This window comes from Chiloscyllium plagiosum, chromosome 2 (genome assembly GCF_004010195.1).
Source record: "Chiloscyllium plagiosum isolate BGI_BamShark_2017 chromosome 2, ASM401019v2, whole genome shotgun sequence".
Classification (NCBI taxonomy): domain Eukaryota; kingdom Metazoa; phylum Chordata; class Chondrichthyes; order Orectolobiformes; family Hemiscylliidae; genus Chiloscyllium; species Chiloscyllium plagiosum.
Window position 1 is genome coordinate 34,462,190 of NC_057711.1, and position 17,186 is coordinate 34,479,375.

Sequence of the window (17,186 nt, forward strand, 5' to 3'; positions counted from 1 at the left end):
TTTATTCCTAATGAAGGGCTTTTGCCTGAAACGTGATTTTACTGCTCCTCGGATGCTGCCTGAACTGCTGTGCTCTTCCATCACCACTAATCCAGAATCTGGTTTCCAGCATCTGCAGTCATTGTTTTTACCTATTGGATAATCGAGCCAGACTAGCTAATAGAGCTGCTTCAGGTGTGATGGCCAAATGGTCGCCTCGTGCACTGTAATGATTCTTGGACCAAGACTTGTCAGGAGTTGAGTTGTCCTAGTAGAATCCAAACCAAGCAGGTTATTGCTAAGTCCTGCCTGATAGCACTGTTGATAAGGCCTTCCATTACTTTGTTAATTGAGAATCTACCAATGGAGCGATAATTGGCTGTTTTGAGTTTGTGTTGCTTTTTGTGGAATTTTGTTTAGACTCAGGTAAATGCCAATGTTGGAGCCATGCTAGAATAGCCTGGATAATTCAGCTCACCATTTTTCCATACTCTTGGAATGTTTTCAGAGCTCAGCCTTTGCAGTACACTGTCTCCAAACATTTCTTGGATATGAAGAGGTATGAATTGAATTGTCTGAAAACTGGCATGTGCCATATGAGGATTTCAGAAGGAGGCTGAGATGCATGACTCAGTATACATCACCTTTTTGGAGATTGTTGCAAATGCTTCGCCCTGTCTTCACACTGATAGGTTAGATCATTGCAGGTGAGAATATTTTTGGAGCTGTTTCCTTTTTTAAAATTATCCACCATTATTCAAGTTGGATTGCAGAATCTGGCTGGTTGTGGGACCACGTAACTCTGTTTTATGCTATTTTCACTGTCAGGAAAGAAGTCCTGTGTTTTAGGGTTACTACTTTGATAGATTTTTAGGGATTGAGTTGGTGTTGCTCCTTACTTGACATTCCTGCACTGTTTATTGATCCGGTATTGATCGTCTGGTTTGGTGATGATGGGAGGAGCTGCTTTTATACTGTGCCAAGGTATTTTAGATTGTAGTTCAAAACAATTCTTCTAGTAATGGCCAACTTGACCTTGTAGATGCCCAGTTTTGAATGCTAGATCTGTTTGAAATCTACCCCATTTAGGACAGGTATTGCCATACAGTACAATGGTGGTTATCCTCAATGTGAAAGCATGACTTGGTCAGCAATGTGCAGTGGTCAGTCACACCAATATTGCCATGGACAGGTGCATCCATTATAGGTTTGCAAAGGCAAGGTTAATTAGGCTTTTCTGCTCAGTTATGGTGCCATTGGTTAGACATAGAATATACTCAGCATAGATAATTTCAGTGTTTCTGTCACCCTCCGTCCCTGCCCCAAGTGTTGTTCAAGATGAAATGCTACTGGTTCACAAGTTGAAGAGGGTTTGGGTGCACTAGGTGATGTATTAATTTTCTTATTAGTTCGTGCTTCCTTATTTATGAATGCAGGTCATATTATCTGAAAGCTGCATACTATTCTGTTAATCCAAGTCTGTTCTCATGACTTGTCTGGTCTTCTCCACAGCCCCATGAGTTTGATGAATGTCGCTTTGATATCAGTGTGAACGACAGTGTGTGGTACCTCCGTGCGCAAGACCCAGACCATAGACAACAATGGATAGAGGCCATTGAACAACACAAGGTAAAAGGAGAATTTGGAAGTATTGAAGATAATTTGGGATGAACAATAATTATTGGCTGAGCCAGTAATGTGAATTAATAAAAACTGTTGGTTGAATGGAAAATTTGTGAAACATTTCAATTTATCAATGTTTTGTGTGGTAAAAATCTGATTCAACCTCTGGGTACTTTTCTTCTTTACTCATCCATGTTGGGGTGATGGATGTGTGTCAACTTTGAATACATTTCAACAAAGCAAAAACTGACAACTTAGTGGGATGTACATGACAAGTTTTGGTTTTGTGTGAGGGAAATAGTGTGTCTCAAACTTGATTGAGATTTTTTTGAGGAAGTAACCAAGAAGATTGAGGCAAACCAAAAGAGAAAATGCTGGAAAATCTCAGCAGGTCTGGCAGCATCTGTAAGAAGAGAAAAGAACTGACGTTTCGAGTCTAATGGACCCTTTGTGAAAGCTTTGACAAAGGGTCCGTTAGACTCGAAACGTCAGCTCTTTTCTCTCCTTACAGATGCTGCCAGACCTGCTGAGATTTTCCAGCATTTTCTCTTTTGGTTTCAGATTCCAGCATCCGCAGTAATTTGCTTTTATCGAAGATTGAGGGCAAAGCGGTAGACAGTGTTTACTTGGACTTTAGTAAAGCCTTTTGACAAGGTTCTGCATGGTAGTCTAATTTGTAAAGTTAAATCAGAAGGGCTTCAGGATGAGCTTGGATACAAATTTGGCTTAACAGCAGGAGACAGTGATGGTAGAGGATTGGTTTTTAGACTGGAGGCCTGTGACCAGTGCTGTTCCACAGAGATGGGTACTGGGTCCACTGTTACTCGTTTATGTAAATGATTTAGATGAGAATCTAGAAGGCATGGTTAGTAAGTTTGAGAATGACATTAAGATTGGAGTTTATAGTGGACAGTGAAAAAGATTATCTAAGATTAAAAAGAGGTTTTGATCAACTGGGTCAGTGGGCTGAAGAGTAGCAGATAAAGTTTAATTTGGATAAATGTGAGGTCTCTGACTCTAAGTACAGCATGAATTTAGTCATTTAGTCAGAAAAATTACAAAACAGAATGGGAGAGGTCGGAATTGAAAGCTCAGGTGACCAGCTGGAAACGCGTGTATTTCTGCTGTCAGTTTCATGATGAGAACTTAACTCATTGGCTTTCTTTCCAAAGGACTTAATTTTGGTGCTTGTCTATTCTGTACCAGCTTTTGTATAGAAAACGTCTGCAATGGTTATATTCTCATTTTACTCTTTGGAATTTAGAAGGCATTAATGAAAGCTAATAGTAAACTGAGGTGTAAAGCAAACTATGATTAGGATTGTGATGGAATTCAGGAAGGCTTTTTGGAGGTAGGTACAACTCCGGTGTTACAAATGTGTTTAAATAGGTTTAATAAAAAGGTGCAAGAAATGGTAATTATGGTGAACAGTATACATGAATTTTTGGTTTTGTATACAATTGTTTTTACACAAACAGGATATAATGTTTAATTTGTAAAAGAGCATTGCTGGCCTTGAACAGTGAATTAAGAAGAGCAGGAAAATCGACGTTTCGGGCAAAAGCCCTTCATCAGGAATGACTCATTCCTGATGAAGGTCTTTTGCCCGAAGTGTCAATTTTACTGCTCCTCGGATGCTGCCTGACCTGCGGTTCTTTTCCAACACCACTCTAATCTCCAGCATCTGCAGTCCTCACTTTTGCCTGCAACAGTGAATTGTCTTGTTCAATGATTCTTTTCAACGAGAGATCTTTAACCGCTTGCTTTAGCTCAGTACTCATTGTTTAAGTTAATATCATCTATTTTTGTTGGGCTTTTAAGGACGGAAAGTGTAAGAATCCAGTACTTTGCTGTTTCTTTAGCCTCGCCTTGTTTTCAGGAGTGATCTCTGCATGCTTAAAGTTGTGAAAATAACCTGTGGAAAAGTGTGCAAAGTAAGCTATGCCAAAATACATATGGATAAAGAACATAAGAACTAGGATGAGGAGTGGGCAATTCAGCCCCTTGAGCTCACTTGCCATTTAATATGATCGTGACTGACCTTATCTCAGCCTCAACTTCCTTTTCCTGCCTGCTCCCCATAGCTCTTCAGTTAACATATAACTAATTAAAAATCAGTCTGCTTAGCTAAGTATGAGCAGTTTTAGCTGAAGATAGGAAGATCTTTGATAAATGTTATATGTGGACTTGACACCTTTACCCTAACTTGGATTCACCTTGCAAATTGTTGTTTTGCAAAAGTATTAATAGAAGAACTTACACGTGAACACAATATTATAGAGTCATAGAGCTGTACAGCATAGAAATAACTTGTCCACGCCAACCATAGATCCTAAATTAATCTCGTTCTGTTTGCCAGGATTTGGTCCATAGCCCTCTAAACCTGTTCTATTTATGTACCCATCCAGATTCCTTTTAAATGTTGCACTTGTACCCACCTCCTCCAATTCCTCTGACCGCTCACTGCAGGTATACACCACCCTCTGCGTGGAAAAAGTTGCCCCTTAGGTCCCTTTTACATCTTTCTCCTGTTACCTTAAACCTATGCCGTCCAGATTTGGACTCCCCTGCCCTGGGAAAAAGAACTTGGCTATTCACCCATCAATCACAGCATGGAAACACACCTTTTAGTCCAACCAGTCCATGCTGACCATAATCCTAAAGTAAACTAGACGCACCTGCTAGTGCTTAGCTATACTCTCCAAACATATCTTATTCACTCTGTAACAAAAAAAATGCCCCTCATGTCATGTTTAAATCTTGCTCCTCTCACCTTAAAATCATACCCCCTAGTCTTGAAATCCCCCATTCTAGGGAAAAGACACCTGCCATTCACCTTATTTATACCCATTATGAGTTTATAAACCTCCTATAGGTCACCCCTTCGCCTCTGTGCTCCAGGGAAAATTGCTCCAACCTATTCAGCCTCTCCCTATATAGCTCAAATCCTTCAACCCTGACGGTATCCTTATAAATCTTTTGTGAAACTTGAAAGGGGTCACACCATCCATCGTACAACAGGGAGACCAGATTTAAATGCAGTATTCCACAAGTGGCCTAACTACTGTCCTGTATGGCTGCAACATGACATCCCAACTCCTGCACTCAATGCACTGACCACTGAAGGCAAGCTTACCAAGCACCACCTTCAGCACCCAGTCTACCTGTGACTACACTTTCAAAGAGCTATGAACCTGTATCCCAAGGTCTGTTTGTTTGGCAACACTTCCCACATTTTGTTTATTTTTAAATTCTTAAAATATTGATGTAGAAGCAGAACTAAATTGGTTAGCCCTTTGAAAGAGTAAGCATAATATGACCTAAAATGGTGATCTTTTTTATAAGAGTTTAGGATTCTAAGTTGAAAATTAACTATAAGTTGGTTAAGTGACATCTCGTTCAACTTCTAAATCTCATTTCCCTCCTTCACATTCTGAAGCCTGCAAGGCTGTAGAAACATTGAAGTTGTAAAATAGAATTCTTTTCTCGGTACGCTTTTTGAATTTTTTGTTTACTTTGTCTCACACTAATGAATACAGTCTATTTCAGAATTCTCAGTTAAGACAGTAATTCTATTCAGTTAACTAATGATGCTTTTTTTTTGTTTTTTTTCAAATGCTGTCAGAGTGGCAATTTTTCTCCAATGTTGGGACTGATCTTTTTGAGGTTTATAATTTACACCGCACACTATCCCAGGAGTTCTCAGAGGGATCCATCAAACTATAAGCAAAATTAATACTCCCTTGCCTTAACAAAAATAATGACAGCAACACCTGTTCTGAGTCGGAATATTGCAGCATGAAAGAACACTCGGCCTATTGTGATCACACTGATCAAGCACCTATCTATTCTAGGCTTATTTCCTTAACTTGGCCTGTAGCCTTGTATGCAATGGCTTTCCAAATGTTAATCTAAGTACTACTAAAATGTTCTGATGTTTCCCACCTCTAATACTCTTTCAGGTGATGAGTTCCAGATAGCCCCCTCCCTCTGGGCAAAAATGTTATTCCTTAAGTCTCCAAGGCCCCAAAGGAAACTTCCATATCCGCCACAGATTCACCTGCACCTCACACACGCCATCTATTGCATCCTCTGCACCCGAACTACTAAAATGTTCTGATGTTTCCCACCTCTAATACTCTTTCAGGTGATGAGTTCCAGATAGCCCCCTCCCTCTGGGCAAAAATGTTATTCCTTAAGTCTCCTCTAAATCTCTTGCCCCTCAACTTAAATTATTGTCCCATCTTTTGACCGCTCTACTAAAGAGAGAAGTTTATTTCCACCTAAGCCCCTCATAATTTTGTATATCATAATTAGTTACCCTGTTGACCTTCTCTGCTCTAAAGAAAGCAACTCCAGGCTATCTATTCTCTCCGCCGTCGTCCGCCGTCATTTCCGCCACCTCCAAATGGACCCCACCACCACGGATATATTTCCCTCCCCTTCCCTATCAGCATTCCGTAAAGACCACTCCCTCCGTGATGATGAGGTTATGGACGGTCTGGGAGATAATGGTTTGTTTGTAGTACCTATCACATTTCCGACGCCCCTCCCCCAAGTCCCTCCTCCCTACCTTTTATCTTAGCCTGCTGGACAAACTTTCCTCATTCCTGAAGAAGGGCTTATGCCCGAAACGTCGATTCTCCTGTTCCCTGGATGCTGGCTGACCTGCTGCGCTTTTCCAGCAACACATTTTCAGGCTCCTATCTATTCTCTCTCTTTAGCTGAAACATGCCAGCTCAGGTAATGTTCTGTTCAATGTCCTCTGCTGTATCTCATGCAATCGCATCAGTCATGTTGTGTGACCTCAGGTATAAAGCCTTGCTTACTATTTAGCACATCATTAAGCTCCTGTACTCAGTGCTCTGACTGATTAAGGCAAGCATGCCAAATGTCACCTTCACCACTCTATCGACCTATGACACCACTTTTGAAGAACTATGTACCTGCACCAATGTTTGACAACACTCCCCAGGGCCCTATCATTAACTATAAGTCCTGCACTGGTTTGTCTTAGCGAAAATCTGAATTCTTGTCCTTGCAGCAGCTCCAGCTCCACAGCCATGTACTCACCTGCCCTATCGTGCTATTCCTACTTTCACTAGCTTGTGCTGTCGAGAGTAATCCAGAGATTGCTACCCTCTAGAGAAAGGTCTTACCTTGCCCTTAACCTGTTGCTGCTCGCCCTTAACTTGTTGCTGCTCATCCTCAACAAAGCCTGTTATTCATCTCAGCCCACTCTTGAATCTAGCCAGAAGCCCCCTAACCACAAAGTAGCCCCTTATAAAAATTGCTGGAACGAGGCACAGCAATACTTCCCCCTCCCACTTAACTAACCTCCTTCACTTAGCTCAACTCCCAGTGTTTTTACTTAGTTTTCACTCCATGCTAGGAGCACTTTAGACCTTGCTATTATACAAATAGCCTGCCCTGCTACAAGAACCAAATTTAGCAAGGCCGCTGAAAAATAAACAAATTGAGCACAAGCTTTATTGTCTGGAAGCATAGAGTTAAAAGGGTGTAATGTTAAGCCAATATTGAATCTTGGCTAACCACACTCGGAGTGTTTTTGGTTGCCATTTTGTTAAAGGTAAATGAAGGCACTTGAGGATGTAGATATTTGCAAGGATGATGTTGAGAAAGGATGAACAAGCTGAGTTTTTCTTGAATAAAGGTAAGTGCTGATGTAATGCAGGTCTTCAAAACTGTTGAAGGGTTTTGGCAGCAGAGACAAAGCAAATGTTTCCTCTAGTGGAGATAAGAATAACTTGAGACTATCAGTGCAAGATATTCACCAAGAAATCAAATAGATTATTCAACAGAATCTTCGCACAATAGAATGTGGAACCCACTTTTACAAGGAGCAATTGATGTGCATAGAATGAATACACTTAAGGGGAAACTAGAAAAGTATAGAAAGGTGAAATGAACACATGGTTACAAAGGCAGAGTTAAATGAGAAAAGGTGAGAGGAGACTAAGTGAAGTACAAATTCAGGCTTGAACAGGTTGGGCCAAATGGTTTGTTGCTGTCTACTTCATGTAACAAGTACATAGTTAGTCCTGTTTTGCACCTTTTCTGGCCACCAGTATGTACTGCTACATAGGCTTGGGGTACGGATGACGGAAAGAGTAGACTGGTAATGCCATAAATTTCTAGTTGTTCACAAAAATGTGGAACACAGATTGTGTTGCATTTCTTAACATTACTTAGTAGGAGTTCAGTTAGCCTTTATAGTTTTGTTTGATTTGTGTTTTAAAGTTATTAATATAGGCTGAGGTGGAATGTTGTAATAATGCGATGTAATTTGAATTGCAGCTTTATCTTAGTTTTGACTACAAAAAAATTACTCTTGTCTACCATGGTGGCTCAGCGGTTGGCGTTGATGTCTCAGTGCCAGGAGCCTGAATTTGATTCCAGCATCAGGTGACTGTCAGTGTCGAGTTGGCATATTCTCCCCGTGTCTGTGCGGGTTTCCACCCACTGACTAAGGATGTGCACGTTAGGTGGATTGACCATGCTAAATTACCCACAGTGTTCAGGGATGTGTAGGTTAGGTGCATGAGCTATAGTAAATGCAGGGTGATGAGGATGGGTCTGGGTGGGATGCTGTTTGGAGGGTTGGTGTGAACTTGTTGGGCTGATTGGCCTGTTTCCACACTGGGGATTGTATGTTTTAAAAAAAGAAAGCTTTAGTTAGGTTTCAGCTAGGCTGTTTTTATATCTGAAACTGTATATCCTCCCTCTATTCATGTAGCTTGAATTTTATAGAAACATAAATTATTGGCAATTTGGATCAGCATCCTTACATTTTGCTATATACATTGTGGAAAAAATAATTGTGGGAATACTTTAGAATCAATATCTGTTTGAGAATGCATTTCTTTAGTTTTCTTTACTCAAAGTAATTTTTTTGCAGATGTTTTTGATTTGTTTGAAGCATTGTGGAATGTTTGGAGAAAGGGTGTGGGACAGATGTTTCCCTTGTGCTCGTGCTCAGGAGCTGAACAAGTGGTGAGGGAGTCTGGCTATGTCTTAATTAAACATTATTCAGGAGAAAGACGAGAAAAAGGTGAAGCTGTTTCCATTGTGTTCATATTAACAGGCACTTAACTTCATTCATGAACATAATTTTTTAAGGTAAACTGTTTGCAAGGCCAAAAACACTCTTTAAGAAACAAAACATTAAACAAAACAATGTTGAATCAACTTCCTTGACCAGATACTTTGCCGATGAGCATGAGACAGTGGAAAAATGTGAAGGTGGGTTTATGATCAATGTGTTGGCTATTGAGCAGAAGTGTTGCATTGGTTGAAAATATCAGTTGTATTCAAAATGGCTGAAAAAGTAATGTCAAAACTGGTAGAAAAGTTTCCATTTGAGAGAGTTGACTTATGTCTTTATTTAGCACCTGAAGATTGCATACTTAATTCAGCAATTGGTTGTATCTTTTTCTTGGTTCTTTTTAACACACAAACTAGCTATCATTGCCATCAGCCTTGGTGAATCTGACAATTTGCAAACTCACTTAATAGAACTGCCAGGGTTTATTTCCAGTCACTGACCAGGAGTAACCTTCAGTGTGTTGGATTGTTTGTATGTAAGCTTTACACAGCGCCCTCTGTTGGTTTTATAGCAGAAGATAAATGTTTTAGAGCTTGTATTGCTATAGGACCGAGACATCCTGAGTCGTCTTTTTGAATATGGTGCACGTAAAAGAACGTGAATGACAGTCATTTAATATATTCTGATTGCTTTCATTTCTAAATTGTGGGTACGTGAACACAGACTACACTAACATAGATCGTGTTTGGTAGCTTTGAGCATTCAATTTTTTAACCTAAAATTTTTAAAATTATTAACGTTTGGTTGTAGAGCTTTCTCATCTAAGATGAACTTCTATTCTCCTACAATATCTTCTTGTAACAGCCTGTAGCGAGTGTCACATAAGGCAGAAAAACTATATTGTCTGCTGGTGATGCAACATGGACTGTAATTTTTTTGCAAGAAATGACAATTTGTTTTAAAAATGATTGTTTGAATAGAATGGCGTGATAACTGTTATTTTAACAATAAATCACTCAATTCAAAGTTGCTTAATTCACTAAATCATGACTTTGTTGTATTGTCATTCAGTTTACGTTAAATGATTTGTATTTTCAATGCAAAATAGTATTTAAATTAATTGGGGAAAAATCAGCTATAAACCAATTCTGCATTTGTAGCTGAATGTATTATTTATGGACTTTTCAGTGCATTTTCATTCAGATATGAGCATTTGAGATATACAGAAAATATTCTACATTAAAAAAATTGGAAAATTTTTATTGGTCGGTTTGGACATTGTAGGACACGTGTTGCCATTGTATCCTGAAGTGTGCCCTGAACTTGGACCTTTTGCTCAACCACTGTGCCACAAGACCCTTATTAAATTCAGGAATCTTGGCTTCATGCCAGTGCAATATGTGAGATTATGTTCAACTTGACTTTCTTCCATCTTGTGGACCCACCTGTTGACCTCAGTGTTTGACTGCCTCTCAGCTTCTGATAATGCTGGAGACATGGATTTCTCTTCGATCAAACTGGTTCAAAAGAAATGTAAAACTATGCGTAGAATTTCAGGAGTAGAAAAATCAGTTATTATCTATTTCTTTGCATGTTTTTGAATTCATATGGCTGAATTTACATACTTTTTACAGTGATAGCCATAATTTAAAGAAGAATGTTATACTTTGGCCTCAGTTGTTCAATCTGATTTTTATTAATACATTATTAAAACAGTATTTTGATCTGTCACATCCCTCGGCATAAATTTACAGTGGTAACATGGGAACAAAAAGCCTGGAATTTATGTAATTTCCTGATTTCAGTCCCAAAGGACATTTGATTCTTTAATTTTGCCTATATCATTTTGAATGTGTGACAGCAATCTGAATGTAATATAGCTTTCCATTGGTATACTAAGGCTTAGTGTTGTGTCCAAAGCAGATGTTCGTTGATGACATGAATGGCTTTATAAAACAATAAGCAAAACAATGGAATGATTTTGTTTTGTTCTTTGTAGGGGGGGAATAGGTTGTTCATTCCCATAAGCTTGTTTGATCATTTAGTGAGATCTGGGTGGATCAGTATCACAACTCCAATCATCTGCCTTGGCTTTATTTCCAAGGCTAACAAAACTTCCTTGATTTCAAGTTTAAAACAATTAATTGAACTTGCATCTGCTACTTGACTTCCTGGAGTTTCTCCACTCAAACCAAATTAAATGGAAAGTAAGAAGTGGGCCACTAATTGCAGAGAAGAAAAACAAAAGTAGTTGCTCCTATTTACCCTTCACGCTGAAAAACAGAATTGATAGAATTGAAAGAAACTTGTTTCTGTGCTCGGCAGGAAAAAAGACCGAGGGCAAGAACACAAAAATTTGGCCTCTGTTCATAACATATAGTTTTTTCATATATCTCTCTTTGCATTTAGTGTTTATTTTTCCAGAAGCATTCAGTCTGTGGTTTAGGCAAACTGAACATGCAGTCTAGAATGCAGTTGTATATCTGTTAATGTATATTATTCTACAGTCTTAATTATTTGGAATAAATCATTTTTACCCTTTACCTTCTCTGAAGGCAGTGAATTATGCTGATCTGATTCTGTAGGTGGTAATGTATTCTACAACCTCAAGGTTGTCACTGCAGTAAGCTGACTTTTTACTTGAGAGAGTCATCTCAGCTGAGCAAATACTGGTCCTCATTTCCCTTTCAGCCTTGTAATCTGTCCCTGTCTGTCTTCTGTCAGACCCATTATAACCCTTCAGTATCTGCTCTCAGCCCATTGTCCCTATATCCTAATCATTCCTCCCTGTGGTCCTTTCAGTCTCCATGCAGCCCCCTGTATCCCCGCACTCTTAATGTCTTGTTGCACCCCCCCCCCATCTTCTTTGAACCCATATAGTTGAAGGCAAAAAGGCTTTTCCTCTCCGCAGCATCACAAAAAGGCTACTCTCAGCATAGCTTCCCCCATTCAAATTTGTAAAATGATAGATTCCTGATGAAGGGCTTTTGCCCAAAACGTCAATTTTCCTGCTCCTCTGATGCTGCCTGACGTGTTGTGCTTTTCCAGCACTACTTTAATCTTGATTTTAATCTCCAGCATCTGCAGTACCCACTTTTGCCTAGCTGGTATCGGACCTCAGCTTCCTATTCCCAGAGCTGGATTTCCTTCGCTCTCAGACCTGGACCTCAACCTCCCTCCCCCTTGGCAACTCATTAACTGCTGACATTTACCTGGTTCATGGAGCTCTTTCAATTCATTCTTTTTTCCTCTTCAGATTTTAATGAGCCTATTCGCAGCAAGCACAGGAGAGATCCAGCCTGTGATTGAAGGAGCAATTTCTCATCCATCCCTTCTGTTCGAAGTACTGGTTTCGGAACATAGGAACAGGCATAGTTCTTTCAGTGTCAGCATTGTTTGAAATTTTGAAGTGCTTGAGCTGTTTTACTATGTTGGAGGTGATAAAAATAAAAATCATATGGCTTTCTCATACTGCTGCATTTACACTTGTCTGTGCCTTTAGATATCAGCTGTGGCTTAGTTGCAGCTCTGTCAACTGAGTGCTACTCCAGAAGAGCACAAACTAATCACACCATTCAGTGCACTGCAAAAGGAGAGGTCATCTTTGAATGACAAAGGAGGGATCCATTGGGCTCAAGGAAATAGAGCAAGGAATTTTCCTTTCTGGTGAGGTGTTTGATAAATACAAATTTGTGCTCAAATGCAGAAGTATAGCACCACTTGCATTCAAAAGGAAAATAAGGACATGTAATTTGATAGCAATGTGTTCCAATACCTTTTGTTTCTAACTAGATGGTTTGCACTGAAGTAGTGTAGACCTGCAGTGTTTGCTGGTTCTTGTATTTAAATTGATGAAACACTTGAATTTACTGCCAGAAAATAGTGGTGCATCTCGTGGAGAAAATGTAGAAAATCACCAGGAGATGCAGAGAGTTCTTCAAGAAGTAGGTCTTTTATTTGCACACAAAAACCATGACACTGAGAAAGCAGATTCTTGAATGCCCACGGACCTCGGGGTCCGTAGATTTTTATATCTTTTTTAAATCATGTTTCTGTTAGCTTATCAGCAAGTCCAACTATATTAATCAAAGTACCTCATTCTATCTACACAATAAACCAGTGATGTTAGTTCCCATTATCTCTTTAGTTGTACGTTCTACTGAATGTTATTCTAATGTCACGGTTATATATTTATTGTTAACTCTTTGCAACAATGGTCTTTCATTCCAGACCCTACTTAATATTTTCCTAATGTCATGATTAGATATTTATTATTACTTCTGCTACAGTGATCTTCCATTCCAGACTGATCAGTCATGATATTTAGCTATTCCATCTATTGCAATAGTCTCCAGTCTCATGCTGACTCTATTAAATATTAATTAGATATTTTAATGTCATGTCCCAAATATTTATGGTCCCATAATGACACTTAACAGGAAACTACCTCTATCAATTGTTATCTCCTCTCACCATAGAGCCCTTTCAGCCTTAACCGTACTCTGCTAATTGGTGTAAGAGCATTCCACTATTCTTATCCCATCCTGCCTTCCACAGACCACAGATTGCCAGTGGTGTTCATACTTTCACCCTTCCATTGCTTTCATGCTCTTTATTTTCCATATGCAGCACAAAATAATTTTTTTGCAGTGGTAAAGCATGCCAATTCTCATGTGACATTCCCACTTGGTGACTGGGAGTGAATGCAACATGAATGGAAGTTGGGACAAAAACAAATTGTGGTCGAAACCTCGCAGGTCTGGCAGTATCTGTGGGAAGAAAGGGGAATTAATGTTTCAGGTCCAATGATGTTGTTCTTTAGAACCTTGAAAGTGGAATTTCCGTGTTTTTAAGTATCGTTCTCTTCTGAAAATATTGCATTCCAAGTTTAAAATTCACTGGCTAGGATTTAAGTTGGAAAACATAGTCAGTTTGCCTGTCTTTTTTGTAAAGTTACTTCAAACCTTTATCTGCCTAACATTTTGTGCTGTAATAATTTTAGATACTTGACCTGAAAGGACAATGGAGTGAGTAACTCTTTTTTTCTCTCTTGGTATAAATTTTTTTTTTGCTTTTGAACTTGTTACATTTTGTGATTTTTTTTTAATATCCCATAATAAAATGAGCTTTGGGCAGTTTGTACTGCATAAATTCTTGGTGTTGTGCAGTCAGAACTGTAGTGCATTTCCAGGCATTTTACTACAGGGCTGAAATGTTGTTTGACTAAACTTCAGCTACGTGTATGCACCAGAAGTGTTGTCGTTGACCTTTCAACAGGAAGGTGATTGTCACAGCAGTATTGACACCAGTTGTGAATCAGGATCATACAGAAGATCTAATAGAGCTGATTTGGCAGCAATTGCTCACAAAGTTTGAATTTCAGGTGGAGAATTACATCTACATTAACGTCTATAACTCACGTTAAGTCCCAAACTTAATTGAAGTCTCTCTTAACTTAGTCATAGAGATGTACAGCACCGAAACAGACCCTTTGGTCCAACCCGTCCATGCTGAGCAGCTATCCCAACCCAATCTAGTCCCACCGGCCAGCACCCGGCCCATTTCCCTCCAAACTCTTCCTATTCATATACCCATCCAAATGCCTCTGAAATGTTGCAATTGTACCAGCCTCCACCACGTCCTCTGGCAGCTCATTCCACACAGGTACCACCCTCTGCCTGAAAGAGTTGCCCTTTAGGTTTCTTTTATATCTTTCCCCTCTCACTCTAAACCTATGTCCTCTAGTTCTGGGCTCCCCCACTCCAGGGAGAAGACTTTGCCTATTTATCCTATCCATGCCCCTCATGATTTTATAGACCTCTATAAGGTCACCCCTCAGCCTCCGACGCTCCAGGGAAAACAGCCCCAGCCTGTTCAGCCTCTCCCTATAGCTCAAACCCTCCAATCCTGGCAATATCCTTGTAAATCGTTTCTAAACCCTTTAATGTTTCACAGCATCCTTCCTAGAGGAGGAAGACCAGAATTGTGCACAGTATTCCAAAAGTGGCCTAACCAAAGTCTTGTACAGCTGCAGCATGACCTCACAACTCCTTTATTTAATGATCTGACCAATAACGGAAAGGATACTAAACGCCTTCACTGTCCTATCTACCTGAGACTCCACTTTCAAGGAATTATGAACCTGCACTACAAGGTCGTTTTTATTCAGCAACACTCCCCAAGACTTGACCATTAAGTATATAAGTCCTGCTCTGATTTGCCTTTCCGAAATGCAGCACCTTATATTGATCTAAATTAAACTTCATCTGCCACTCCTTGGCCCATCTAATCAACATCCTTTTTGGACTTGGAGGTAACCTCCTTCACTGTCCCATACACCTCCAATTTTGGTGTCATCTGCAAACTTTCTAACTATATCTCCTATGTTCACATCCAAATCAATGATGAAAAGCAGTGAACCCAGTACCAATCCTTGTGGTACACCACTGGGGTCACAGGCCTCCAGCCTGAAAAGCAACCCTCCACCACCACTCTCTATCATCTGCCTTACAGCCGTAGGAGCAAAAGTAGACCTCATGACTGATAATGTCCACTCTGCCATTCAGTGCGACTATGGCTGATCTGGTAATCCTCAACTCCACTTTGCTGCCATAACCCATAACCCTGGATTCCCTTACTGATTTAAAAACCTGTCTCTCTCAGCCTTGACTAAATGATCAAGCTTCAGCAACCCTGTGTGGTAAAGAATTCCATCGATTCACTCGCTTTTAAGAAGAAATTCCTCTCCTCTGTCTTAACTGGGTGAACCCTTACTCAGATTATACCCTCTGATCCTAGAGTCTTCCACAAGGGAGAGCAACGTCTATGTTGTCAAGCCCCTTAAGAATCTAGTATGTTTCAATGTGTTTCATTCTTCTATATTCCAGTGAGTATAAGTCTAAATTATTCAACTTCTCTCTATAAGAAAATTTCTCCACACCCACAATCAACCTAGTGAACCTTCTCTGGACTACCTCTGATATACCTCCCATTAGATAAGGGGATTAACACTATTCAAAACTGTGTGGTCTAACTCATATCTCATACGCTTTCCTGTTTTTATACCACATTCTCTTTCGAATAACATTTCATTTGCCTTCCCAATAATCTGCTGAACTTGTATGCTAGCTTTTTGTGATTCAGTTCTGAAGAAGACCCGAAATGTTTTCGCTCTACAGATGCTGCCTAACCTGAGTTTTTCCAGCAATTTCTTCTTTTGTTTCTGACTTCCAGCATCCATAGTTCTTCGTTTGTTTGTTTAAATAAAGCTGAGTTAAGAGGGGTATTTTGAGGATGGCAATCTGCAAGTAGTGGAGTGCCATAGGGATCAGTGCTGGGCATCAATATGTGTCATAGAGTCATATGCCGACCAAATATCCAAATCCAAACCAGTCCCACCTGCCAGCACCCGGCCCATATCCCTCCAAACCCTTCCTATTCATATACCCATCCAAATGCCTCTTAAATATTGCAATTGTACCAGCCTCCACCACATCCTCTGGCAGCCCATTCCATACATGTACCACCCTCTGTGAGAAAAAGTTGCCCCTTAGGTATCTTTTATATCTTTCCCCTCTCATCCTACACCTATGCCCTCTAGTTCTGGACTCCCCGACCCCAGGGAAAAGACTTTGTTTATTTATCCTATCCAGCAACAGTTTTGAAGATAGTTAATGTACTACAGCCACGTTTTTAGATGGAAAGACAATGCTGAGGATGGGCAGCATTTACAGAGGGACAACTAAAAGGTTAAGAAAGTTAGCAAACACATGGCAGATGTAATATAATGTGGAGAAATGGGAGGTTATGCCCTTTGGCAGAAAGAATAGAGGAGCTGAATATTATTTAGAGAGGGACTGCAGTAAACTGCAGAACAGATCAACCTGGGAGTCCTTGTGCACAAATTGTAAGAGAGAATTGTAAGGGATAGGATTTATGAACATCTGGATAGGAATAATGTGATCAAGGATAGTCAGCATGGTTTTGTGAAGGGCAGGTCGTGCCTCACAAACCTTATTGAATTCTTTGAGAAGGTGACTAAGGAGGTGGACGAGGGGAAAGCAGTAGATGTGGTGTATATGGATTTTAGTAAGGCGTTTGATAAGGTTCCCCATGGTAGACTACTGCAAAAAATACGGAGGTATGGCATTGAGGGTGAGTTGGAGGTTTGGACTAGGAATTGGCTGGCTGGAAGAAGACAGAAGGTAGTAGTTGATGGCAAAGGTTCATCTTGGAGTGCCGACACTAGCGGTGTTCCGCAAGGATCTGTTTTGGGACCATTGCTGTTTGTCATTTTTATAAATGACCTGGAAGAGGGGTTAGAAGGTTGGGTGAGCAAGTTTGCGGATGACACGAAAGTCGGAGGAGTTGTAGACAGTGAAGGAGGATGTGGCAGGTTACAGCGGGATATAGATAAGCTGCAGAACTGGGCAGAAAGGTGGCAAATGGAGTTCAATGTAGCTAAGTGTGAGGTGATTCACTTTGGTAAGAGTAACAAAAAGATGGGGTACTGGACTAA

General features: G+C 40.0%; 1 protein-coding gene across 1 annotated transcript in view; it reads left to right on the top strand.

Annotated features, from left to right (window-relative positions):
• The window catches only part of LOC122556187 (ceramide transfer protein), a 79,146-nt gene that overhangs the window by 654 nt on the left and 61,306 nt on the right, over window positions 1-17,186 (top strand). Inside the window, exon 2 of the mRNA XM_043702720.1 lies at window positions 1,492-1,608. Coding sequence (XP_043558655.1) covers window positions 1,492-1,608 — 117 coding nt within the window. The remainder of the gene's footprint in view (window positions 1-1,491; window positions 1,609-17,186) is intronic.